General features: G+C 40.3%; 1 protein-coding gene and 1 pseudogene across 3 annotated transcripts; one reads left to right on the forward strand and one right to left on the reverse strand.

Annotated features, from left to right (window-relative positions):
- Nucleotides 1–26,090, forward strand: PTGES3 (prostaglandin E synthase 3). 3 transcript variants are annotated; one of them, XR_009565462.1, is made up of 7 exons: nucleotides 1–352; nucleotides 18,451–18,564; nucleotides 18,717–18,786; nucleotides 19,336–19,434; nucleotides 21,639–21,728; nucleotides 23,646–24,622; nucleotides 24,924–26,090. XR_009565462.1 is itself a non-coding variant. In XM_060306170.1 (7 exons), coding segments are annotated over exons 1-7 (420 nt in total). In that variant the 5' UTR covers nucleotides 1–350; the 3' UTR covers nucleotides 24,944–26,090. The 3 variants fall into 3 exon arrangements, 1 of the variants encoding a protein (XP_060162153.1); XM_060306170.1 differs by having other exon boundaries at nucleotides 24,598–24,622; XR_009565463.1 differs by lacking the exon at nucleotides 21,639–21,728.
- LOC115858748 (heterogeneous nuclear ribonucleoprotein A1-like) lies at nucleotides 11,851–13,710 on the reverse strand (annotated as a pseudogene).
- Nucleotides 26,091–27,696: the final 1,606 nt, after the last annotated feature.

Raw genomic sequence — 27,696 nt, forward strand, 5'->3', positions numbered from 1 at the left:
CAAAGAGTGCGCACGCGCGGCGGCTAGGCCCGGGCATTTTGCTGCGTCACCAGCCGCCGCCCGGCCTCACCACCCCTCGCTCGCACGCACGCACGTTCGTTCTCCGTCCTCGCGCCCCTTTTCCTACACTTTCCTCTTCTCTCCGACCGGAGGAGTCGCTCTCTCCGCGCGGTGCATTCTGGGGACCCAGGTCGAGCCCGCCGCCGCCGCCGCCGTCGCTTAAGGGAAACGAAAAGAGGCCGCTACCGGGGAGAAGACGCCGGAGTCGCCACCGGAGAGGAGTCGCCTGCCCAGGAGCTGCCGCCGGAGACGCCCGCCACCCGTTCGCCCGTCCCCCTGCCCCGTTCACGATGTGAGTGCGACACCCCACCGAGGGAAGGTCGCCCGTGAGGGAGGCCGAGGCCGCGCGGGGGGCTGCCGGGAAGCCGTCCCTTCCCCTCCCCCGCTTTAGGCCCCCTCGGCTTTTCCCCCTCGGTGGAAATCGTTCTTGCTTGGGAGTGGGAGGTTCAGTATCCTTGTTATGATTACCATTGGCGGGTGGAGGACATATTTCCTCCGATGTCCGCTTCCCCCACCTCTAAACCGGCCCTCGGCTTCCCCGTGCCGGAAATCCCACCTTCCCCCTTAGGCAGTGCCGGCTGCTCCTAACTCTCCGTAACTTAGCCGTAGGCCTTAGTCTCCCGTGAGCTTTTCGCCGTCCGGGCGCCCTGGAGGCGTGGACCCTCGTGGGCTACCGCTCCGCTCCTGGGGTGGTCTGCTCCTGTCGCTCTGTGATGCTGTGACCAGGCCCGGGGCCAAGTGCACCTGCGGTGGGTGCTACCACAAGGCTGCTGGTGCTCGTAGAGCACCACGCGGCCGTGCGCCGCGAGCGACAGGTGCTGCTAGGCGACTGGAGGGAGGCCATACCGTCGCCACAACTTAACTTCGCTCTCGGGTGTCGTGATTGCTTGAGTATGGTCTTTCCAGGCTTCCTCCTAACTCCAGTCTCGCTGACGGAGTGAAAGTTGCCAAAACTCAGCTGTGTCCCTGGCAGCGAGGAATTACCATTGAGCAGGGCGTTCTGCACGTGTTGGAGTCGAAAGATATTTGTGGACGTTTTCAGTGTTCATATTAAACTTTAGGCGAGGTTTCATCATCCTATCTTAGTTTAAGGATGAAACAGGTATGTCGTCACCTTTTTGTTGCCTTAGTTTAATTTTCTTTACTGAAGTGACTACAGATTGTTTAGAAGCTTTATGATACAGGAAAACCTTGGTGATTTTAACCGAATGAGAATTCTTGGCATCGCCACTTTCAGCCTTTAGATTTTTCTCAGGGAAAGCTTTACCTTTTCAGATACAAGAACTGCCGATTTAGTAGTTTTTTGGTTCTAATCGCTCCCTAAAAGTTATGTATGGAGAGCAATTGAGGGGAACAAGTTTTATTCCTGTAAAAAGTAATGCACTTGCAAGGGTTTACTTAATAAAACGTCTAGACGTTTTATTTAGATAAGTAAAGAAAACACTGTAGTCACTTGATGGAAAAGAAGCCTTGAGAAGAATGCATGTATTATTGTAAAGTGACATATTAGAATTTTGGAAGGATTCTCCCACCCCCAAAAGTGGTATGTAATAGAAGATTTTAATCTGTGAAAAATAGCTTGTGCTTTTTCTCTTTGACATTTATTCCAAATAATGTAGCAGGATTGTCAGTCCTAAAACATCTGTGAGGAGAAAATTAATCCTCAGATAAGGCATTACCAACTTTTAATAGATTAATGTAGCCAAGCAAATTTTTTCGTGAAGAAATAGTATGTTTGAGATAGAAACACTTTCACAGGTCACATTAAATAGTTAAATAGGTAAGAAATATTAAGTTATGTAAATAGGTTAAAAACTCGGATGAAAAGTGTAGCGGTATTCCAAAAAGCAGTCTGTCAGAAGAATGCTATTTTCAAAATGAGTGTTTTGAAGGGACCAGGTAAATTTCATTGTGTTTAAGGTATTCAGTATATGCCATCTTGAAAATTCTTTAGGGGATCTTATTAATGACTGAATTTGTAAGATGAATATTATGAGTCAGTTATTTGAGTTGGAAAAGACTTTTAATGAGTCCTAGGAAGAATCTGGCTGATGAGCATTCATTTTGTTGATGTGTGCTGTAGACTTTTTTTAGCTGTAGAGAGAGCCATTTACGCTGGACATCTCAAGGGTTTTAAGGTCTGTTTTTTTATCATTTGATTGCTCTTCAGTCGTCATTTCCTAGATAAATTTTTTCTAATCAAGTTTTGTCTAGTAGTTTGCATAAAAGCTCTCAATTTCTCACCTACCTTGGAGGAGGCTGGGAGTTTAGGACCTCTCTCCTCCATTTAAGACCTGCACAAATCCCCTGTAGGGGGTGCTACTTTACTTTTTTTTTTTTTTTTAAGCTGTTGTAATTGGTTCTAGGTTTTAAGTTGGACGTATTAACAATAGGTATGAAGTAAAACATTCAGTTTTGAGCAGTTTGAAATCATTCTTTCCAGTGTCTTGTAGTCAAATTAATAAATTGTCCAGAAACACTGCGACCATTGCTAGCGTTGGTTAAAATCTTAACTTTGCCATCGTTCAACTTTGTACGATTGAGTCCCCAAAACAAAATCATCAGTCTTTAACCTCCAAAACAAATGGTAATAGTGACCATACAGCATATGGTTAATTTCTATAAGTTGAGGAAGAGTAACTGATGAAGGCTTTTGTTCAGTGTTGATTTCCTAGCCACTGTAACCTAGCAACTGGATTTTCTTTTTTTCTGTGCTTAGTTAGACTTTAACCGGAAGGCAGTAGAAACGAAGTGACAAATCACTTGAGGCAGACCAGTATGTATTGTTAAGCTTCTCCTGTTTAATTGTGTTTTCTCAGTTTTAAGATCTTCTAGAAGCTTTATCATTTTAGAGTCATAGGTGGTTAGTGATGATTGCTTTTCAGGAAAAAACACCTTAGTAATAAACTGTTTAGAATCAATCTAGCTCTGAAACATTAATAATCATATTTTATTTGAGTTATTAAGAATTGCTGCATCTAGTGTATTTTACTACAGAAATACAAAGTGTGTTTTAGTAAACTTTATTATTTACTGTGTAGGTTAGGGATAGATTTTAAATTGAGGCTGATGACTTCCACAGAACACCTTAGAACTTTTGGTTTTCCAGGAAGATGCCAATTACTTTAAATCTTACCTTGAGTAATATGCCCTCACCCGTGTTGTACTCCAAAACCAAATAAAATGTGCTGTTGTGGATTTTCTGTGCCGTAGTTGATCTTCTCATGTAGTCGTACTTTATTGCTGAAGAGTGTTTGTATCAGGGCTCTTTCCAACTCAGCATGCTTAATTATCTTTGTGTACTGAAAGGATCTAAGCCACAGAGGTGTTTTTTTTAACTTTTAATTTTATTACATTACAGGATTTAGTTCTTCAAATATCAATTCACAGCACTGCTGATTAGTATAAACAACTGTCCCAAATAGGATTGGAACCCAGAATTTCTCACAAAGACATTTTTTTCACTTTAAAAAAAGGGAGAATAATTTTCCAGGTTGTCCTTTTATTTCCAATACATAACCATGCCTGGGGCTTCCCTGGTGGCACAGTGGTTGAGAGTCCGCCTGCCGATGCAGGGGACACGGGTTCGTGCCCGGGTCCGTGAAGATCATGGCCGCTGAGCCTGCGCGTCCGGAGCCTGTGCTCCGCAACAGGAGAGGCCACAACAGTGAGAGGCCCGCGTACCACACACACATAAAAAAATTGCCTGTAGTTCAGTTTTTCTTTTCTCCCCTGAAATATTTATTTATTTAATTGGTTGTGTTTGGTCTTAGTTGTGGCAGGCGGGCTCCTTACTTGTGGCTCGAGGGCTCCTTAGTTGTGGCATGCAAACTTAGTTGTGGCATCCATGTGGGATCTAGTTCTTGGACCAGGAATGGAACCCGGGCCCTGTGCATTGGGAGTGTGGAGTCTTTACTGGACCACCAGGGAAGTCCCACACCTTTATATTTTAGAGTGGGAATTATCAAAGAAAGGAAGTAGCACAGAGGTTCACAATCTTGGTTCACCCCTTGGTGTCTTAGTAGTATTTTTGTTGTTACTATTTTGTATTTTTTTTATTTGTTGGTTGGTTTTTTAATGGTGCTGCTAGGCCATAAGGAGTAACCTAGACGTTCTGTTTATTAGATAGTTGGGTCCAAACAACTTAAGTACTTCGTCCTTATAGCCTGTTAGCTTTTCAGAAAGCTAACACACATAAATTGAAAGAAAAACGTAGTTTCTTGTATAAGCACAGTTACTGATGAAAGGTGTATGCCTTTTGGGAACTGTATAACTTGTTATACCTTGAAATCAGATTGGATACTTCCATCTCAATTCCTGTTCCCTGTTGAGTTTTTTGTAGGTCTTTTTTTTTTTTTTAAATCGTAACCACCAAAAATCCAGCTTTGCAAAGATGAAACTTAGTGGAGAGGGTTACAGTGCAGTCTGCTGTTGAAACTGAACCACTTAGTGTCTTGACTGAAGTTGAGTATCACTGAATTTCTCTTAAATTTGAAATATCCTGTGGCAGCCCTGTAAATTCTTCCGTAGTGCCTTGATGCACCTTGGCATGTAATTTGGGGATCACTGGACTTGCATGTATATTCAGATTAACTTTCCAGGAAGTTTTACATAGTAGTACAACTGGCATACAGAAGATCTGAAAATATGAGAAGTGTATCAGGGTTTCTCTGAGCAAAGAATATGTGTGAGAGAGTTTGGTTTTAGATGTTTACAGGCAGGGCTTTTTTTTTTTTTTTTAGGCAGGGCTTTTGATAATACTTAACAAGGAAAAACTGCTCAGTCTGAAACTGGAACTTTTTTTTTTAAGCAGAATTTTCATGTTTCCATATCATTCCTCACTTAGTACAAACTGAAATAGATTTACCAGTTTCCCGATTCTCTTTTGTAAATAATAGACCAGTTGATAGACTTGGTTTTAAAATATCAGTTATTCTGAACTTTGTAACATCTTTTAAACTTTTTTTTTTCTCCCTTGGTTATAATGAGTTTGTTTTCTTCCATAACCCCCTTTTTTTTCCCTTGGCTGCGTTGGGTCTTCATCGCTGTGCGCAGGCTTTCTCTAGTTGCAGTGAGCAGGGGCTACTCTTCGTTGTGGTGTGTGGGCTTCTCGTGGAGCACGGGCTCTAGGCACGCGGGCTTCAGTAGTTGCAGCACGTGGGCTCACTAGTTGTGGCAGGCGGGCCCTGGAATGCTCGGGCTTCAGTAGTTGCAGTGCACAGGCTCAGTAGTTGTGCCTGGGCCCAGCTGCTCCGCGGCATGTGGGATCCTCCTGGACTGGGGATCGAACCCCTGTCCCCTGCACTGGCAGGTGGACTCCCAACCACTGTGACACCAGGGAAGTCCCTGTAACCCTTCTTGATGTTTAAAAATACTCTGGGATACATAGAAGGCGAGTGAATCTGGTTTTTAAGAAGCTTTTCATTTACTGGAAATGTTTAGTTTATAGAGGATAAACATAGAGGATACTTTCTCCATTATCAAGTTCTAGTAAAAAGCTAGTCTTCTGATTATTATTGTTTTATCTTAGAATTCAAAGTGATGTTTTAATTCAGACAAACATCATGTTCCATTAAAAATAAATTTGTAGGGCTTCCCTGGTGGCGCAGTGGTTGGGGGTCCGCCTGCCGATGCAGGGGATGTGGGTTCGTGCCCCGGTCCGGGAGGATCCCACATGCCGCAGAGCGGCTGGGCCCGTGAGCCATGGCTGCTGGGCCTGCGCGTCCGGAGCCTGTGCTCCGCAACGGGAGAGGCCACAACAGTGAGAGGCCCACGTAATGCGAAAAAAATAAATAAATAAATTTGTATGGGGATTATCATTACTTCTGAATAAAGTATGTGAGGTTATAGATTGTGATGTAATGTATCTTACAAATATAATTAAATATATAGATGAGTTACTTTTAAGAGTACAAACAAAAAACATTGTCTTATAGTGTATCACTTACTTATACTTTAAGAAAGGTAAACCATAGCTAGTAATGGATCCCTCTACCCCCATGTTTCTTAGAAGAAGAATTTTGGGCTAAATTTCATCCAACTTGAATGTGAGCTTCTTAAGGGCAGAGATTTTTATCTGCTTTGCTGACAGCTGTATCTCCGGAACAATTCCCGGTATCATGTTTAATAAATAATTTGTTTATTGAATAATATTTAGACTCTGAATCTCTTTCAGCTATAAGACTTGGCTATATGAGGTGCTTGAGAGTGATGTTTGGAACTAACTGGGATCTTTTACAGTTGGTCCTTTATTTTGCTGTATCGCATCTTCAGTCAAATTCAGCTATATCTCAATATAGATTGGCTTCTTTTTTTTTGGCCGCACTCCACACCATGTGGGATCTTAGTTCCCCAACCACCAATCGAACCCATGTCCCCTGCATTGGAAGCGCGGAGTCTTAACCACTGGGCCACAAGGGAAGTCCCTATCTCATGCAAATTGGGCGAGTAGGGGCTTCCCTGGTGGCACAGTGGTTGAGAGTCCGCCTGCCAATGCAGGGGACATGGGTTCGTGCCCCAGTCTGGGAAGATCCCACATGCCGCGCGGAGCGGCTGGGCCCGTGAGCCATGGCCGCTGAGCCTGCGCGTCCGGAGCCTGTGCTCCGCATCGGGAGAGGCCACAACAGTGAGAGGCCCACGTACCGCAAAAAAACAAAAAAAAAAAACCCAAATTGGGCGAGTAGTTTGGTGGTCAGTAGGTGAAAGATAAAGTTGGTGAGAGTCATTTATAACTTTAGATTCTATTAATTGAGGCTTTGCTGTATTTTGGGAAATCTGGAAAAGAAGGACCACCAAATCAGTATATACCCTCAAAATACATTTGACTTGTTTGTGAGCCCTTTATTTTGAGAATGTTTATTTTGGGAATATTTAGCTTATTAGTTACAATTTGGTCAGACTGATTTTTTCTCTTAATTAACTGATGATTACCATAAACTCTCCTTTAAGAGATTCTACCCTTCTTTCTCTTTCCCCTCCATTTTTTTTAAATCTAAAGAAATTGGCCTTCCAATCAAAAATTAATACTTACACTTTTTCTGCTTGATTAATTTCTGTATGAGGCCATTAGTTGAAGATAAAACCTAATAGATTTAAGAATGTTTGCTTTATCATAAAGATTGTCATTTAGTGCATCCTTGTATCACATTTTGCAGTCTTAAATATTTTTACAAAAGTAGAGCATTTTTTGTGTTTAGTTTTTGGCTGCGCTGTGCGGCATGCAGGACCTTAGTTCCCCGACCAGGGATCGAACCCGTGTCCCCTGCATTGGGAGTGTGGAGTCTTAACCACTGGACCACCAGGGAAGTCCCAAAAGTAGAGCATTTTTATTAAAAGGTTGTTATTGCTATTTTCCCCAGTATATTTGTCTGTTTTTTGGGGTTTTTAAAAAAATATTTATTTTTGGCTGCGTTGGGTCTTCGGTGCTGTGCGCGGGCTTTCTCTAATTGCGGCAAATGGGGGTTACTCTTCGTTGCAGTGCGCGGGCTTCTCATTGCAGTGGCTTCTCTTGTTGCGGAACACGGGCTCTAGGCATGCGGGCTTCAGTAGTTGTGGCTCGCAGGCTCAGTAGTTGCAGCACATGGGCTTAGTTTCTCCATGGTATGTGGGATCTTCCAGGACCAGGGATCGAACCCGTCCGCTACATTGGCAGGCAGATTATTAACCACTGAGCCACCAGGGAATTCCCTGTCTGTATATGTTGAAGAGCCTAATGTTTAGTGACCAAATAATAGTATTCTAATTTTTTCTCAATGATTCAGAGTAAGAATTGAGATATTGATCATATGTCTCATTTGTGTATGTTAAAACTTTTTTATAAAAAAATTAATTTGATCGAACAGTCCCATGACAGTTCTTAATGATTTCTGGGTGGAAAACACCAAAATGATGTGGAATCCTGTGTGATTCTATGGGACGAGCATGTAATATATACGTATCCTATGAGGTTGAGCTAAACTGTGCATTTCAGGAAGCCAAATTTGAATTATTATGGTGCTAAGATTTGTAGGCCTCTCACTTGAATAGTAAAAATGTTTTCTTTCACTAAATTCTCACAGAGCTCACAAAATTTTTTTAACTTTTAATACAAATTAATTCGTTTTTGGCTGCATTGGGTCTTTGTTGCTGCCCATGGGCTTTCTCTAGTTGCTGCGAGCAGGGGCTACTCTTCACTGCAGTGTGGGGGCTTCTCATTGCGGTGGCTTCTCTTGTTGCAGAGCACGGGCTCTAGGCGCGCGGCCTTCAGTAGTTGTGGCATGCAGGCTTCAGTAGTTGCGGCACGCAGACCTCATAATTTTCCATGTTTGCTGTATAATGGTCCAGAGTACCTGCTTACAAAAACTTATATTGATTGATTGATTGGCTGCGCTCTGCAGCATGTGGGGATCTTAGTTTCCTGACCAGGGATCCAACTCTCGCCCCCTTGCAGTGGAAGCTCAGAGTCTTAACCACTGGACCACCAGGGGAATTCCCCTTACAAAAACTTCTGAACATTGGAAATTCTGAGAGACAAAGAAAATAAAGATGTTGGAGCTTTGACAGTAGTGTTGGTTATAGAGACAAGACATATGCTGTAGAATTCTATTAGATACAGAATTTTTCTCTCTCAAGATATTCAAACTTCTAAAGCGATGATAGCTATAATTAATTTTTTTTTTAAACTACCCAGATACAGAATAAACTCTTTTCCATGGTCTCCAGGGACGTCTGTGACCTTGGTTTTTAACCTTAAGCTTTATGAACTTACCTGGAATTATGTATGATATGTTTGTCCTACCAGTTCATAAAAGGTTTGATGTGTCCTAATTGTCTTTTAATAATTTAATCTGTCCTGCACATAGTAAACTATCAAAAGAACTGCAATAACCTGGAAATGTTCTTTAGCAAATTTTTTCCATGTAGCTTTGCTGGTTGGTTTAGTCTGGGCTGCTGTAACAGAATACCACAGACTGGGTAGTTCATCAACAGTAGAAACTTATTGTCTACTATTCTGCAGTCTGGAAGTTCAAGATTTAGGCACCAATATGGTCACCTTCTGGTGAAGGGGCCCACTTTCTGGTTCATAGCTTCTTGCTGTGTCCTCATAGTAGTGGAAGGGGCGAGGGGCCCCTCTGGAGCAGTGAAAGGGCTAGGGGCCTCTCTGGAGCCTCTTTATATATAAGGCATGACTTTATTTATTTTTTAAATAAATTTATTTTATTTATTTATTTTGGCTGCATTGGGTCTTCGTTGTTGCGCACGGGCTTTTTCTAGTTGCAGCGAGCAGGGGCTACTCTTTGGTGCGGTGCGGTGGCTTCTCTTGTTGCAGAGCACGGGCTCTAGGCACGCGGGCTTTAGTAGTTGTGGCACGTGGGCTCAGTAGTTGTGGCACACGGGCTTAGTTGTTCCACGGCATATGGGATCTTTCTGGACCAGGGCTCGAGCCCATGTCTCCTGCATTGGCAGGTGGATTCTTAACCATTGCACCACCACGGAAGCCCCTAAGGCATGACTTTAATTTATGAGGGTTCTACCCTCATGATCTAGTAGTAAACACCTCTCAGGTCCCACCTTCGAATATCATCCCGTAGAGCATTAGGATTTCAATATATGAATTTGGAGGGCATGCATTAAGGTCATTGCACTGGTGCATCCTTTCTGGGGGGCGGTGCACACCTCACAGCATGTGGAACTTCCCTCGACCAGGGATCAAACCTGTGCCACCTGCAGTGGAAGTACGGAGTCTTAACTGCTGGACCAACAGGGAAGTCCATGGTGCATTCATTTTTTTTAAGGGAGAGGTGCTTGTAATTTTCTACAAATTAGAATTAAAATGCACGAGATTCTAGTATATTAAAAATGGTATTTGGGAACAAATGTGGTTTCCACTCTGTCATTTTAAGACAAACTAAGAAATTTTAGTCAAAACTACAGAGGAGAATTTTAGGTTATGCAAAGTTTAGTTGCTCGAATTGACATAGCCCTAACATTGAGCTTGGAAGAACTTGTCAGAAGAACTTGGAATGTCCCACTTCAGAGATTTTGGGTATTATTTTGTTATAAGTAGTGGCTTATTCACATAATGTATGCAGAGGTGAAAAAGTTTTTGCGTTTATAGGTATGTTACTATTAAAATGAATTAACAGACTTGAACAGTAGTTTGGGATTTTGCCAGTGTTTGTATAAGACTATAGACACGAATCCAACATAGTTTAGGAGCTAGAGTTTAAAATCACCCTTTCTCTGAGTTAATAGGAGAAAAGAGTTGTGATTTCATAAACACTTGGTTTTCCTTTCAAATGAGTGACTATATGTGTTTATTACCGTTCAGGTTAAGTGTAGGATTTCCCCCCCTTGTATTTTTAGACGGTTTAGATCAGGGGCACTTGGTAAATATTAGGCTTTACAGGCCACAAATATCTGTCTCACATTTTTGTTTTCACAACTTTAAAAATATAAAAACCATTTTTGGCTCCAGGTTAGGATCATTTAATTTTGTTTTTATTGTCTGGTAAATGATTTTATTAGTTGGCTAGGGCTGCCATAGCAAAGTACCAGAGACTGGGTGATTTAAACAGTAGAAATTTATTTCCTCACAATTCTGGAGGGTGTTAGTCCAAGATCGAGGTGTCAGAAGGGTTGGTTTCTTCTGAGGCCTCTGCTTGGCTTGCAGATGGCCGGCTTCTGTCTTCTTCACAGGGTCTTTCCTCTGTAACTGTACTGCAGGCTCAGCGGCCACGGCTCACGGGCCCAGCAGCTCTGCGGCACTAACCCACACCCCCTGCATCGGCAGGCGGACTCCCAACCACTGCGCCACCAGGGAAGCCCTCTCTCTCTTTTTAATTAATTTATTTTTCAATTAATTTTTATTGGATTATAGTTGCTGTACAACGCGTTAGTTTCTGCTCTACAGCAGATTGAATCAGTTATACGTATACGGTATATCCACTCTTAGATTTCTTATTTAGGTCACCACAGAACATTGAGTAGAGTTCTATGTGCTATACAGTAGGTTCTCATTTGTTATCTATTTTATACATAGTAGTGTATATATGTCAATCCTAGTTTCCCAATTCGTCCCATCTCCTCCTCTTGGTAACCGTAAGTTTGTTCACTGCATCTGTGAGTCTGTTTCTGCTTTGCAAGTAAGTTCATCTGTACCGTTTTTCGAGATTCCACATATAAGCGATATTGTATGATATTATTCTCTTTGATTTCACTTTGTATGACAGTCTGTAGGTCCATCCACATCTCTGCAAATAGCATTTCGTTCCTTTTTATGGCTGAGTAATATTTCATTGTATATATGTACCATATCTTTATCCATTCCTGTCGATGGACCTTTTTTTCCCCCAAGAGGGTATTAAATCGTTTATTGAATACACATGATAATGGATGATACACAAGCTTCATTCCCATCTATAACTTTATCTGGTACTGTAATTCAATTTAGATATATTGCATAGGATGTGCCAACAATCATATTAATAACCAAAAAACTCCATGTCTTTGCTTGGATGACCCTTTTCACGGTGAACTCCAGGTCACAACGCAGTAACTGTCAGTTCAACTACACCAAGGTTTCTGAAGGCAGTAGCTTTTCCACCAAAGCAGGTTGTAAATAAATTTTGAATGGAACCTGGCATCACCCTGAAGGAGCTCTAACTTCACACTGTTGAGGTAGTTTACCAAAATGGTTTCAGAGTAGACTAACTTTACACAGCTCATTTTTTAAAAAGACACATTTATTCAGCATCGTGATCAGACTATTAAATTTAGCAATCAACAGCATGGGTGCAAAAAAAAAAAGAAATCTACATTAAAACCCTTTGTTGGAATGCTTTACACTTTCCACAGAACAGAAACTGCAATAACTTGTTATACAGGTAGTCACAAATACAGTCCTCGAGTTTTTTTGCCCATACACATGAGTATTGTCTAAAACATGTCTTCTTTGTAGCAGCTAGGCCCTGCCACCACTGTGCTTGGCTGAGTTCACAAATCTGTTGTAACCTGTAGCTTCCCTGTCACTTCTCTGGCTCTCCTCTCCTGCTAAGCTTTGTTTCCTGGCAGTAATTAAAACCTTCTGCCACTGCCATAGTTACTGCTGCTGCTGGAACCACCATAGCCACCTTGCTTTCGTGGTTTGGCAAAGTATTAGCCTCCACCACCATAGGGGCCAGAACTTCTGCCTCCAAAGTTTCCTCCTTTCATGGGCCCAAAATCTGAAGATTGATTGTTGTAATTTCCAAAATCATTGTAGCTTCCACCACCTCCAAAATTGCTTCCACCAATTTGGATTCCACCAAATCCATTGCAGCCATCCCCACTGCCACCATATCCACTACTACCATGGCTGCCACCAAAGCCACCTCGACCACTGAAGTTTCCTCCATGACCAAAGTTGTCATTCCCACCAAAACCACCTCCACGACCACCACCAAAGTTTCTAGAACCACTTCAACCTCTTTGGCTGGATGAAGCACCAGCCATCTCTTGCTTAGATGGGGCTTTTCTTACTTCACGGTTGTGGCCATTCACAGTATGGTATTTCTGAATGACAGTCTTGTCTATGGAGTCATGGTCATCAAAGGTTACAAAAGCAAAGCCTCTCTTTTTGCCACTGCCTCGGTCAGTCATGATTTCAGTCACTTCAATTTTCCCATACTGTTCAAAATAATCTCTTAGGTGATGTTCTTCAGTGTCTTCTTTAATGCCAGCAACAAAAATCTTTTTCACAGTTAAGTGGGCACCAGGTCTTTGAGAATCTTCTCTTGAGACGGCCCTCTTTGGTTCCCCAACTCTTCCATCCACCTTGTGTGGCCTTGCATTCATGGCTGCATCCACCTCCTCCACAGTGGCATATGTGACAAACCTGAAGCCTCTGGAGCGCTTGGTGTTTGGATCCCTCATTACCACACAATCTCTGAGCGTTCCCCACTGCTCAAAATGGCTCCTCAGACTCTCATTGGTTGCTTCAAAGCTCAAACCTCCAGTGAAGAGCTTCCGCAGATGTTGGGGCTCTTTGGGTAACTGACTTAGACTTGACTGCAGTGGAGGGAGGAGATGTCAATGGTGCTTACTTGGCGGCGTCCACGTGCAGAAAGTCAGTGGACATTTAGGTTGCTTCTGGGTCCGTGTAACTGTCCTAATCTCTTATGAGGACACCAGTCATATTGGATTATAGCCCACCCTAAGATCTAAGTTTACCTTACTTTTTTATTTTTATTTTTATTTTTTTGCTGTACGCGGGCCTCTGACTGTTGTGGCCTCTCCCGTTGTGGAGCACAGGCTCCGGACGCACAGGCTCAGCGGCCGTGGCTCACGGGCGCAGCCGCTCTGCGGCATGTGGGATCTTCCCGGACCGGGGCACGAACCCGTGTCCCCTGCATCGGCAGGCGGACTCTCAACCACTGCGCCACCAGGGAAGCCCTACCTTACTTTTTTAAAGATCCTCTCTACAAATACAGTCACATCCTAAGGTACTGGCGGTTTAGGAATTCAACATATGAATTTAGGATGTGATTTCAGGCCATGACAGTGATATAAATCTAGATTACTTAATGTGAATTCAAGGAAAGGAAAGATTCTTCCCTGGTTCCAGTGTCCTTGATACGAACAGAAACTAAAGAGCTTATATACCAGATCGCCATTAATGTGCTCCTTCTCCATTACTATAGGTTTTTTTTTTTTTAAATTTATTTAATTTATTTTACTTTTGGCTGCATTGGGTCTTCGTTGCTGCGCGCAAGCTTTTCTCTGGTTGCGGTGAGCAGAGGCTACTCTTTGTTGTGGTGCGTGGGCTTCTCATTGCGGTGGCTTCTCTGGTTGCGGAGTGTGGGCTCTAGGCACGTGGGCTTCAGTAGTTGTGGCATGTGGGCTCAGTAGTTGTGGCTCGCGGGCTCTAGAGCACAGGCTCAGTAGTTGTGGCGCACGGGTTTAGTTGCTCCGCAGCGTGTGGGATCCTCCCAGACCAGGGCTCGAACCTTGTCCGCTGCATTGGCAGGTGGATTCTTAACCACTGCACCACCAGGGAAGCCCTACTATAGGTTCTTAATGTGTAACTTGATTTTAACAAGGTAAACAGTACCATCAAGTATTTTCAGATTATGTTGTTAAATTCGGCTAGAAAAGCATTTTTACCAGAGTTTATTGAAATAGCCATTTGTAAACATATTGAGAGAAGAATCTGCTCACTATAATCAGGTTAACTCAATATTGTAAGTCAACTGTACTCCAATAAAAATTAATTTGAAAAAAATCAGGGTAATTGTTCTCAGCTTTATTACCTTTTTTGTTCAAACAGGAAAGGTAGAATACTACAATGAATTCCTCATGTACCCATTATTCAGTCACAACCATTATCAGTACAGGGTCATTCTTATTTTATCTACTCCCCTCCTCTTCTGCCCAATGGATTTAAAATATATATATTTATTTATTTGGCTGCACCAGATCTTTAGTTGCGGCATGTGGGATCTAGTTCCCTGACCAGGGATTGAACCCGGGCTCCCTGCATTGGGAGCACGGAGTCTTAACCCCTGGACCACCAGGCGAAGTCCCTCTTTTTAAATTTTTAAATAACACAATTTCACAGTTAGACTGGGTTGCTCTAAAGGAAGAAAGCATTCCATGCCGAAACCATTTAATATCATTTTTTGAAAAGTATTATGAATGTAATAAATCCCCATCTACCCATCTACCAGATTCAGCAGGCCTTTGCCACACTGCTTTATCTCGCCCTTTTTCCTTAGTTATTTTAAAGCAGACTCCATGTACTTCCCTTTTAATCTTGAATGGACATTTGTTTTCCATAAAACAGTGCCTTTCACACCTAACAAAACTAACGGTTTTCACATTATCTAATACTCTGTCCATATCTAGGTCTCCACCGTTTCAGTAATCTTTTTTATGTTTAGTTTGTTTGAATCAAGATGCATACCAGATTTACAAATTGCACTTCTTTGATAACTCTTAGGTTTCTTTTAATCTAGAGCAGTACCCCCCTCTTTTCTGCCATTGATTTAAGAAACAGTATTCTGAATTTTTCACTTCTTGTGATATGATTTAACTTGTTTCTTTTCCTCATATTTCCTATAGACTGGAATTACGTTTACTGTGGAATATATCATGTTGATCAAATCAGGAAGTGAATGTCTCGTCCCACTTTTAGTGATGCTAAGATCATAAGTTCTTTATCTGCTGTTCATCTAATCATTGTTAATGGTCCCATTCATTGATGAACACTGCCAAATCAGCTTAAAGTTTGCAAAATGGTGATTTTTCTTTTTTTCCTCCTCACGTTTTATTCCACACAAAGCTGATCTTCATGAACTGGCCCTATTCAGGTATCATGAATAAAGATTCATAAAGGGAAAGAAGGATAAATGCCTATTCTTTCTCTTTAATTGCCTTTTTGTAAAGAATTGGAGTTGTAGCATCTTCTGGTGATCTAGAATTGTGGGTAGTTTGTTTTACATTTCTTTAATAAATATAAACTGGAGTATTTATATTTTGTGTATTTGGATCAGTTTGCAGTCATCCTTTCAAATTGTCATTGGCCAAGGAGAGAGAGACTCTAATTGTTTCCTCCTGGTTTTTTTTTTTTTTTTTTTTTTGCGGTACGCGGGCCTCTCACTGTTGTGGCCTCTCCCGTTGCAGAGCACAGGCTCCGGACGCGCAGGCTCAGGGGCCATGGCTCACAGGCCCAGCCGCTCCGCAGCATGTGGGATCTTCCCGGACTGGGGCACGAAGCCGTGTCCCCTGCATCGGCAGGCGGGCTCTCAACCACTGCCCCACCAGGGAAGCCCCATCTGTAATTTTTAATTTCAGATCTGATATCAGTGTTTTGGAGTAGAGTATGACTAGTCAGGTTTAACAGTTGTTTGAAAATGTTGATGAGCAGTTGGCTGTAACTTTAGAACTTTAAACTGCTACTCCTCAGGGTTGGGAAGTTCAGAGGTTGGAAGCAAAACAGTTCCTTTAAGTTGATTTATGAGTAGTGTTTGAACATGTAATAACCAATTGGTTTTAAATTTTATTTTGAAGTTTTAGGTTTACAGAAAAGTTTCAAAAATACAAAGAATTCCTGTAACTTTGATTTTTAGATTATCAAAGCAGCACATGCTTTTTTTTTTTTTTTTTTTTTGCTGTAGGCGGGCCTCTCACTGTTGTGGCCTCTCCCACTGTGGAGCACAGGCTCCGGATGCGCAGGCCCAGCAGCCATGACTCACGGGCCCAGCCGCTCCGCAGCATGTGTGATCCTCCCGGACTGGGGCACAAACCCGTGTCCCCTGCATCGGCAGGCGGACTCTCAACCACTGCGCCACCACAGAAGCCCCTCACGTGCTTTTTTTTTTTGCGGTATGCGGGCCTCTCACTGTTGTGGCCTCTCCCATTGCGGAACAGGCTCCGGACGCGCAGGCTCAGCGGCCATGACTCATGGGCCCAGCCGCTCCGCGGCATGTGGGATCTTCCCGAACTGGGGCACGAACCCGTGTCCCCTGCATCGGCAGGTGGACTCTCAACCACTGCGCCACCAGGGAAGCCCTACATGCTTATTTTTTTAAAAATAATTGAAATAGTTGAGAATGAGGTGGCTCTACTTTGTCTCATCTTTCTGGTTCATTCTTTAGAGGCAGATGCTGTTCATTTGTGTGCGTGTGAATTCTTCTTGGAATTTTTATGCATATGTAAATATTTAAGTAACTTGTTTTAAAGATGACAAAGGAAATTTTTCAAAGTATTTACCATGTATAATCTTTATTGCCTGTTAATTAACCACATTTGACTGTATTTGCTTCTATTAGATTTTTAGCTATATTCTAAAACATAATTTTAATGGATGAATAGAGCTTTAGGCAGCTAACATTGAAGAAGACAGGAGTCTATTGCAAGGGATAGGAGCTGGTGAATAATAAGGAAAAAGCAAATATTCCAAGTTGTTTCTAGTATAAGTATATATTGGATACAGATACAGATTAACAGTTGGGACTATAAAGTTTAATTTTTTATCTAGTGTCATTATTTAGAATCATAAGGAAGATATTTTTGCCCAGGAAAAAAAAAATGGTTGCTTTGCTTTATATAGTCAGCTGCAAATGAAAACTTTTTTTTTTTTTTGGCTGTGCTGCACAGCATGCGGGATCTTAGTTCCCCAGTTAGGGATTGAACCCCTGCTCCTTGCAGTGGAAGCTTGGAGTCTTAACCACTGGACTGCCAAAACAGTCCAAATGAGAACTCTTTTGAGGACAAATACTGTCATTTCTCATACTTAAAAAAAATTCCCCCCACAGTTCCTAACATGGTAAGTAGAAATGTTGAATGCTGTATTTGAGTTGACAATGGATTAGTTCAGATTTTTATTTTTATTTTTTAAAAATATATATGTGTTTGTTTATTTTAGTTGCACTGGGTCTTAGTTGCGGCAGGCGGGCTCCTTGGTTGTGGCATGCATGTGGGATCTAGTTTCCTGACCAGGGATGGAACCCGGGGCCCCTGCACTGGGAGCACAGAGTCTTAACCACTGCGCCACCAGGGAAGTCCCCTAGTTCTGGTTTTTAAAATTCTGTGGAGTTGAATTCTTAAGAGCAGGGCTATAAAGGAGTAGCACAAATTTTTTTTTTTTTTTTTTTTTTTTTTTTTTGCGGTACGCAGGCCTCTCACTGTTGTGGCCTCTCCCATTGCGGAGCACAGGCTCCGGACGCGCAGGCTCAGCGGCCATGGCTCACGGGCCCAGCCGCTCCATGGCATGTGGGATCTTCCCAGACCGGGGCACGAACCCGTGTCCCCTGCATCGGCAGGCGGACTCTCAACCACTGCGCCACCAGGGAAGCCCCAGGAGTAGCACAAATTTTGACAGGGCTACCTAAATGCTTAACTCCAGTGAGCATTTTGTTTCATTTTTTAAATCTTTTCTATGATGAAATTTGTATCGTTGCATTTTGTTTGTTTGTTTAGTTTATTTTTGGCTGTGCTGGGTCTTCGTCAGTGCGCAGGCTCCTCATTGCAGTACCTTCTCTTGTTGCAGAGCATGAGCTCTAGGTGCGCGGGCTTCAGTAGCTGTGGCTCGCGGGATCTAGAGTGCAGGCTCAGTAGTTGTGGAGCACGGGCTTAGTTGCTCCACGGCATGTGGGATCTTCCCGGACCAGGGATCGAACTGGTGTCCCCTGCATTGGCAGGAGGATTCTTAACCATTGTACCACCAGGGGAGTCCGTATCATTGCGTTTTAACTTGTACTGCAGCTGTTAGGGAAAAAGATGTAGTTTATGTTTGAAATTGCAGTAAACTGCCTCAAAATAATTAATGCTCTGAGGGAGAACAGAAGTATGTTACTTACATGCTAAGCTTTGGAGGTTTGTAAATAGTTAGTGAATTTCAGCTTAATTTTGTCTAATTTTATCTTTTTGTAGGCAGCCTGCTTCTGCAAAGTGGTACGATCGAAGGGACTATGTCTTCATTGAATTTTGTGTTGAAGACAGTAAAGATGTTAATGTAAATTTTGAAAAATCCAAACTTACATTCAGGTAAATTACCATTTTACATCATTGGGTAAAAGACTTGTTTCAGGCAGCTTGAATAACTTTTGCTTGATTGTTTTGTGTTTTCATTGAAGATACTACTAATCTTTACCTCTTTGAAGAGACTCATTTTTTTCCCTTTTTCTTTTTTGGTACAGTTGTCTTGGAGGAAGTGATAATTTTAAACATTTAAATGAAATTGATCTTTTTCACTGTATTGATCCAAATGTAAGTAGTCTTGATGCTTTAATCCCAATTTAAATTGTAAGGAAATGGACATACTTTAAGTACTCATTTTAGAGATAAGCACTAATTCTTTACAGTTCAGAGGCTAATAAGTATATATTTTGCATTATTTTCCCTCTTGTAACTACTTTTCTGGATACTCTTTTTGTTCTTGTTATTGTTTGGACTCAGGGCAATACTTTTTTAATTTTTATTTTTTATCTTTTAAAAATTAAATTGTGTAGTTGATGTAAGGGCTGTACTCTTAAGGCTTGTCTTATTTAAGCATAGATACATCTAAGTATGTTCTATGATTGTACCATATTTAGTTAATTTTTTTAACGTTTTATTTTATTCACCTTGTGCAGGGGAGGAAAAATGTTTTTTGCAATTGGATAGCTTATGAAATCTTCAGTAGTCTAGGGATTGTTTCAGGGTTTAGAGAAAGTGTAGGGAAAGAAATTAGGAGAAATGACAAATAACCAGCTACTTTGTGTCCTGTAGTAATACCAGAGATATAAACGGTGTGATAGCGCTTATTTTTGTTTTTAGGATTCGAAGCATAAAAGAACGGACAGATCAATTTTATGTTGTTTACGAAAAGGAGAATCTGGCCAGTCATGGCCAAGGTTAACGAAAGAAAGGGCAAAGGTAGGTTCCTTTTTCTTTTTTTGAAAGTTTGGTATTTTTAAGTAATTAAAGATACATTGACATCAGACTGAAAAGTATCTGTCCAGCAAAGGAAACCATCAACAAAATGAAAAGACAGCCTACTTAATGGGAAAGTATATTTGTAAGTCACGTATCTGATAAGAGGTTAATATGCAAAATATATGAAGAACTCACACAACTCAACAACAAAAACCTGATTTAAAAATGGGCAGAGCAGTTGCCTGGTGGCCTACTGGTTAGGATTTTAAGCTTTCACTGCCATGGCCCAAGTTCATCACTGATTATCAGAGAAATGCCAATCAAAACCACAGTGAGAGACTTCCCTAGTGGCACAGTGGTTAAGAATCTGCCTGCCAATTCAGGAGACATGGGTTCGAGCCCTGGTCCAGGAAGATCCCACATGCCTCGGAGCAACTAAGCCCATGCACCACAACTACTGAGCCTGTGCTCTAGAGCCCGTGAGCCACAACTACTGAGCCCACGTGCCACAGCTACTGAAGCCCACACGCCTAGAGCCTGTATTCCGCAACAAGAGAAGCCACTGCAATGAGAAGCCTGTGCACCACAACAAAAAATAGCCCCCGCTCGCCACAACTAGAGAAAGCCTGCACGCAGCAACGAAGACCCCACGCAGCCAAAAATAAATAAATTTATTTAAAAAAAAAACAACACAGTGAGATAATCATGTCCTAACTGTTAGAATGGCTAATATGAAAAATAGAAATAACAAATGCTGAAGAAGATACAGAGAAAAGGGAGCTCTTGTACACTGTTGTTGGGATTACAAATTGGTGTAGCCACTATGGAATCAGTATGGAGATTTCTCAAAAAATTAAGGGTATAACTACCATATGATCCAGCTATTTCACTTCTGGGTATTTATTTGAAGAATATGAAAACACTAATTGGAAAGGATGTATGCCACCCCTGTGTTCATTGCAGCATTATTTACAGTAACCAAAACATGGAAGCAACCAAAGTATCCACTGATGGATGATTGGATAAACTGTGGTGTGTGTGTATTCAGTGGATTACTACTCAGCCATTAAAAAAGAATGAAATCTTGCCATTTGCAGCAACATGGTTGGACCTTGAGGGTAATAAGTTAAGTGAAATGAGTCAGAAGGAAAAAGACAAACCTAATTTTAAAAAGCATAAGGAAATGAAAACTCACAGATACAGAGAACAGATTGATGGTTACCAGTAGGGAAAGGGTTGGAGGGGTGGGTGAAAGGGGTACAAGGAGTCAATTGTATAGTGATAGAAGATAGGTGGACTTGGAGGGTGATCACTCTGTAGTTGTATACAGGTGTTGAGTTACAGTGTTATACACCTGAAACTTACATTTTTTAAAAAAATTGGTACAAGGAATATAGTGTTTTTGTTTCATAGCTAGGTACTATTAATATTAAGGCCTTGTGTTCTATATATTTTCCTCTACTTGGAGGTTTATTAGCTTTAACTTAATACCAAGTGTGGTCAGAATAAGATAGTCACTAATAGATGCAGACTCTTCTGCATTCAAGAGGCAGACTTTGCTTAGAAGTATAAATTACTCAGATGCTGCATTGGAGCATATCATGGTGACATTTAAAAAATAATAAATTAATCAAGTATCTGAATTTGAATAGTTTCTACCAGTGAATTTTTGTTTTAAAATGTAGGTTCTTTTGTTCTTTTTGTTTTTTTGGCTGCGTTGGGTCTTCATTGCAGTGCGCGGGCATCTTGTTCCGGTGGCTTCTCTTGTTGGGGAGCATGGGCTCTAGGCCCGCCAGCTTCAATAGTTGTGGCACGTGGGCTCAGTAGTTGTGGCTTACGGGCCCTGGAGCTTGCGGGCTTCAGTAGTTGTGGCGCATGGGCTTAGTTGCTCTGAGGCATGTGGGATCTTCCCGGGCCAGGGCTCGAACCTGTGTCCCCTGCAGTGGCAGGCGGATTCTTAATCTTAACCACTGCACCACCAGGGAAGTGCCAAAAGTAGGTTCGTTTCTGACAACTGTGAAAGCAGCTTCATGAAATTATACTTACCATTATTACGTTTTTCTAGTTTTTTTGTGTGTGTGTGTGTGTGCTGATGCCATGCCTCACTAGTATGAACCCACAGCTCAAAAAATATAGTCTTTAGGTACACACTAAAAGAGTACAAGGTAACCTAATCATAGGGTGATATTTGTATTGATCTATAGCTTAATTGGCTTAGTGTGGACTTCAATAATTGGAAAGACTGGGAAGATGATTCAGATGAAGACATGTCTAATTTTGATCGTTTCTCTGAGGTAAGTTCTTTTAAATGCATTCGTCCACCTCCCTCCCAGTGTATTTCTGTGTAATCAATTTAATTTGGTTTTAAAGACAGTGATATTTAGGACATGCATTATTTTACTTTCAAGACTGTTCTGCAGAAAACCAAATAAGATTTTAACAATGGTCATTTAACCTTCCTTTATGAATTTTTAAAAATTAGTGTTCTAAAGTTGATGTATAATGACAAAAAAATAAACCATACAATCAGTGCAGCACAGTTAGTTTTTATTCCAGCATTGGAACAGATTTTTTTTTTTAAGGAGCATGAATGTAGTAATTGGCTTGCATTTTGGAGCCATGTAATATGAATATAAACCTTTAAACACAAGAATCACGATGAGATATGTACAGTGAGTGGTGTGTAGGGATATTTTAGTTGCAAAATCAGGGAAAGGATTTTAAGTAAGCCTATTTTTCCAGGACGTCACTGAAATACATATTGCCGTGGCCAAAGGGAAAAAAATCATTGAGATTCTCTTAGGTAGACTAGACCTTATTAAATGTGTTGCAGTAAAGCTGATCAGAAAAGAAAATGGTAGATTGTAAGTTGAAGATACTCTCATTGTGATTTGAAATCTTGACTATACTTTTATGTTTCTTCTTTGACAACAAAGAATTAAAAGGAGTAAGTGCCCAGCTTCATGTATGCAACTGCTTATTTAACATCTCTCCTCATATGGCTCTGGCACCTTGATTTCAAAACAGAGAAGGGAGATAATGGTATTCATGTGATTCTCCTAAACCATGCTACTCCTTACTGTAGTAATTGATGCCACCATTTACCCAGCTGTGCAAGTCATAACTTCTTAACAATGTTCTCTTTCACTGATTCTCTCTATCCAGTATAACATTAACTGCTGTCTTTGCTGTCTGTATTTTGTTTATATTTCCTAAGTAGCTCTCAAATGTATTCAGTTCTGTGTCTATTGCCATTGCATCTCGGTACCTAGCATTGAGCTTGGCACCTTTTGAGCATTTTTCCTGCTCAAAGAAACTTAACCAGTATTTAGTGCTTTCAGATGTAGGAAAACTCTTTACTACTTGCTCATATTATTCGAGAGTTGATGCCCAGAATTTTTATACTGAGACATTTGAGTAGGTATCATTTTAAGGCCCCTTCTAACTCTGAAGTCCAGGTAAGCATGTATTTTTGAAGTCCCCATCTCATATTATTTAGTCTGCTTATTTGTTCCTCTTTAAATAATATACTGCTTGCTTTATGATCAGAAAGAACTAAATTTGGGAAATTAGTACTTTATGTATAAGTATGCTCTTTTGGTCCCAGTTTATTGTAAGTATACAACGGTGTTTTCCACAGTGTGTATCTTTTCTTTCAAGGTTTATGTTTATTTTCTGTTTGTAACTTAGTTACTGGTGTTTAGCCTTTGATTCAGTATTCAGGCCTTTTATGCCAGCTAATCAGCCGAGAGGATTTTATTTTAAATTATTTATTGGTTCTTCACAATATTTTAAAACTACAAGGAAAATACCATAATACACATGACACTTAGTTGAAGATACAAAACTTTACAACTATTCAGTACAAATAATCTCATTCTTAGCCACCAGAGGTGACTGCTATTCAGGATTGTGGTGTTTAATTTCTACATTATACATATATATCTTGTTGGATGAATTTTAATAATTTTTCTTCAATGAGAACTTACTCTTAACTTCCTACAAGGTTTCAGGATTTTATGTAATTACCTATAATCTACCTTTTCCAGAAAGGAAGGTACCTAATATATAGTTTGATTTATTTTTTCTTTTTCTTTTTTTAAATTGGTGGAAACCTGTGACAGACTTAAGGTTTATTCTGGAGCGTGCAACCTAATACTTAGGGCTTAATTTAACATCATTTTAAAAACTAATTTTTACACTTCAAATAGATGATGAACAACATGGGTGGTGATGAGGATGTAGATTTACCAGAAGTAGATGGAGCAGATGATGTAAGTCTATAAGTTCTTTTCTATGTTTACTTAAATACTAAGAAACAATGTATTTTCAGGTTGTTTTATGTAGATTCAAAATTGCTCCTTTTTTTTTTTTGCCACTTAATGGTCTAAAAAATATTACAAGGAAAACCAGTTTTTTAAATGTGCCCATTTTTGAGGGATGGATGCCTACTAGGAAACAGGTGTCCCCTGAATCATTCTTCAAGGCACCAGATTTATAATTCAAAATTACTATTTTATAGAGACATATGCCTTACTCAGTTAACAGTTTAGGGATTATTTTGACAAAGAAAGTTGAACAGGTTTTAACATCAGGATTGGTCAGAGAGACGTATAGTAAACAGATGGATGTTGTGAATCTATAAGGATATACTAGACCACTCTTCTCAACATTTCCCCACCTGGCATCCTGTTAACATCTTTAAGAAAGTTGTTCAGTGTAGTTTGGAAGATACTTAGACAATTCACCAGCTAGGATTAGAGTTCATTGTCTTCTGTCATTCCAGGGGTCTTCATATTGAGCCATTTTCCTCTTCCATTGAATGCCAAGAGAGAAGAGAAACTATTTTATACCAGGATTCAGTCTGGTTGATAGGAAGGGATTTAAAGGGTGGGCTCAATTCCCACGAAAAGGCATATATCTTATAGGAAGATAGATCCTCAGCTGTATGTCTGTTTGTCTTAAGTAAACCTGTTCTTAAGTCCATTGCTAAGTTCAAAGATGGATATAACCACCAAACCAAAGATTATATCTAACCAAAGATTGATATATCTGCTACCTTAGTCAAAAGTGCAGTGCTTCAGCTTTTTACGGTGCAAACTGTTCAGTTAGCAGAGGAATGTTTGATCAACTTGGTAACTTTTTAAATTTTCCTTTCTGCAGGATTCACAAGACAGTGATGATGAAAGTAAGTGTCTTTGTAAAAAGTATGTTTACGCAGTGATATTTCACATCAGAGACCAAACTCTCAAAATAGAGAAGTAAAGTTAATTAACCTGTTTAAAATTCTTGGAAGATACATGATTGTTTCTTTATGGCCTCTAAAAAATAGCTAAAGCAGAAATTTGAATGATTTGAGATTCAAATTTTTTAAAAAAGACAATTCTCTAGGAAACAACTCTTGGTGGCTGCTTTTTCCTATTGTAAAACTTTGAAGTTGTTAGGTTATTCCCTTGTAATTTATACTAATCTTTTAAAAATCTTTTCAGAAATGCCAGATCTGGAGTAAGGAATGTTGTCATCGCTGGATTTTGAGAAAGAAAAATAACTTCTGCAAGATTTCATAATTGAGAGAATTCCTAAGTTGATAGCTCTAAAGGCAGATTCTGTATTTGCCTCCTTTAACCCATTTTTCAACCTGTTTGTTTTTTTAAAGGCTTCACTAAGGGTTGATATGTACCATTGTATGGGGCAATTTTAAGTCAGCTAAGGCAATAACCTTATGCATGAACATTTCCCAGATTCCCATGATGCTGTTGAGGTCCTAGGCAATTGATAAAGCAGTTGTGATAAATAAAAAACATTTCACCTAAGTCTCCTTTACTTCATAACATAGATACTGACATGATCGGAAGCTTTCGGCTTAGGGAAAGTAAATTTTAGATTTTAGAACATGGACTCAAAAGTGGCTGAAACAAATTGGTTGATACTTTAAACTGGTAACATGTTGTTCCTCTGGTATATCCTTCAGGATTGTTCCACTAAAGTTTTATTTTTCAAAAAATTTACTTCACATTATTGTTCGTAAGTGATCACTTGTCAGTGTTCCAGATGTATCTTAGCTAAAACTAGTGAATGCCCTAACTTAGATGGTTTTGAAGCCTGTACATTTGGTATTGTTTGACCCTTAAACTTTTACATCTCTTAGCATGGAGGACGAAGAAAGGCTGTACATTGTTGCTTGAGTCTGTACATTTAGACCAAATTTGTATTTGCACTGTCAGTATGGCAAATGAGTGAAAAAAATGTTAATACACTATTGGATTTTTTATTTTATTATTTTTTTTTTGATTCAGCTTGTACCTGGGCTGAAAACCTCAATTTATGTTCATGACAGTGGGGAGTTTTTTTAATGTCTACATTCTTTCTAATAAACTGTTGGAAGACTTCTTGCCTATCCTTTCAAGTGTCTGGTTTACTGTAATTTCATGTATTGCCATTTACTGGAATGGAGTTTTTATTTTTGCTTGAGGAAGAATTTGGGAATATTCCTCTGTTTGGGGAAAAAAAAATGAGGCTTGCTGTAATGTCACAGAAAACCTTTTAAAAGTGGATCTGTAACAGGAAATTGTAGCTGCACTTTGCAACAGTTGGAAAAGAAAGTGTTGATTTGATTGAAATAAAACTAACTGTGTTGTCCTCCTCTAAATCTTTGAGCTTCCGCATTTTGGCACTTTTTATTCCTTCCAGCTACTGCGTATTTGTCATAGCATAGAACTACTTCATATTTCAGTACTTCCTTATGTCAGTCATTCTGGACCTGTGTTACAGGCAGTGTTAAAGTGCTGGGGGGGATACAAAGATTAACCCTTCAGGTAATTGTGAACTCGGGGAGCTCACATCATAGGCTGGCCTCAGGACAAATAGTGAACAAAAACTTGGGAGATGGGAAGTGTAGTAATAGATATGGATAGAGTATTTAGATTGAAGGGAAAACACAACCTTTTTTCTTCCCTTGTTAAGTATATGAGTGTTCCAAATAATATTCAAGACCATTTTCTTGAAATGCCACAACTAGAAAATCTTAACTTTTTGGGGACTGTGGGCATAACAACACTTGGCAGTCAACTCTGTTTTGTTATGTTACAGAAGTATAACTTGGGTTCTGGTCCTGTTAAGGAAATGCAGTTTCCTCAGAGCCTTAGGTTTTTCCACATTCGGAGGTATGTTTGGACTTACGTACTTCTCAAAAATTACTTTAAGCTTGGTCTCCTTTCTCTGGAGCATACCAAAGGTATCAGTATGCCTGATAGTGTACTGCTTAGCTTCAGGGAAAAACTTTAAAATTTAAAAAACCCTTCTATTTTTAGTTTTATTTTCTCGAACTATTTTTGTATGTCAGTTCTGGAAGTTAAAAGATTCATTAAGGATTTTCTTAATGCCAGCCATTAGGCTATAGCATTAAGAAAGTATAGCATGATGGGTTTCTGATTTCATCCTATTTCTTAAGATTCTTACAATTTTTAAAACCTATTTTGTGCTCAGAGACTTGAATGGGATTTCACTAACCCTTATTGCTGTCAGGTACAAAGTCTTGTGAATGGTGTCTGATCCCTCTAAGTTAAAGTACTTCATGCCAAAAGGTGAATTGACAGGCCAAAACTGAAGGAGAACTATTTATTTGGCCTTGTATCGAAAATCTAAACTGTAATTACTTTTGCTTTAAAGAGAGTCACTGGGGAGAGGATCATTTGGTGAGTTTTTAAGTTTGAGTGAGAGACAGCATCTATTCTTACAGTTTGTCTATTTTGACATGTGGTGATAAAGATGCTATATTCAACTTCCTGAACTGTTAAATTACCTCCAAGGAAGAGGGCAAGGTGATTAGTTGTTACAAGTAGCATGAAGGTTTTATTTACCCATTCAGTTTTGTGCAAGTTTTTGTTTTTTCTATTTAGCAAGAATTCTTTTGACAAGAAATGAGTGATAATGAACTTCACTCGTATTCTAACATCAAATGCTGTTCTGCGTGGCTCACCCAGCATTATACCAACCTTGAGAACATAAAGGCTTGGAAGAGGGGAGGCAGGTACCTTGTCTAAGGCCTACTCTTAGCTCCTAAATTATTTATTTTATCCTGGTAGGCTTGTAAGGCCTGTGGACTTAACTGAAACATTAACCACACTTGATTATTAGTTGGTAGTTTCCTCTACTAGGAGAGTGAAAGATGTATAACTAAATCTCCAGCCTGATGACAGCACCTGGTATGTTGAACACTCAGTACATACTTATTACTACATTTTGCATGGGTAATGTATTGCA

This window comes from Globicephala melas, chromosome 10 (assembly GCF_963455315.2).
Source record: "Globicephala melas chromosome 10, mGloMel1.2, whole genome shotgun sequence".
Classification (NCBI taxonomy): Eukaryota; Metazoa; Chordata; class Mammalia; order Artiodactyla; family Delphinidae; genus Globicephala; species Globicephala melas.

Excerpts from the sequence above, each read along its gene's own strand:
- PTGES3 (XM_060306170.1), top strand. Across the intron at positions 19,435-21,638 it reads TAACGAAAGAAAGGGCAAAG|CTTAATTGGCTTAGTGTGGA; the intron begins GTAGGTTCCTTT and ends ATTGATCTATAG. Across the intron at positions 21,729-24,597 it reads ATTTTGATCGTTTCTCTGAG|GATTCACAAGACAGTGATGA; the intron begins GTAAGTTCTTTT and ends TCCTTTCTGCAG.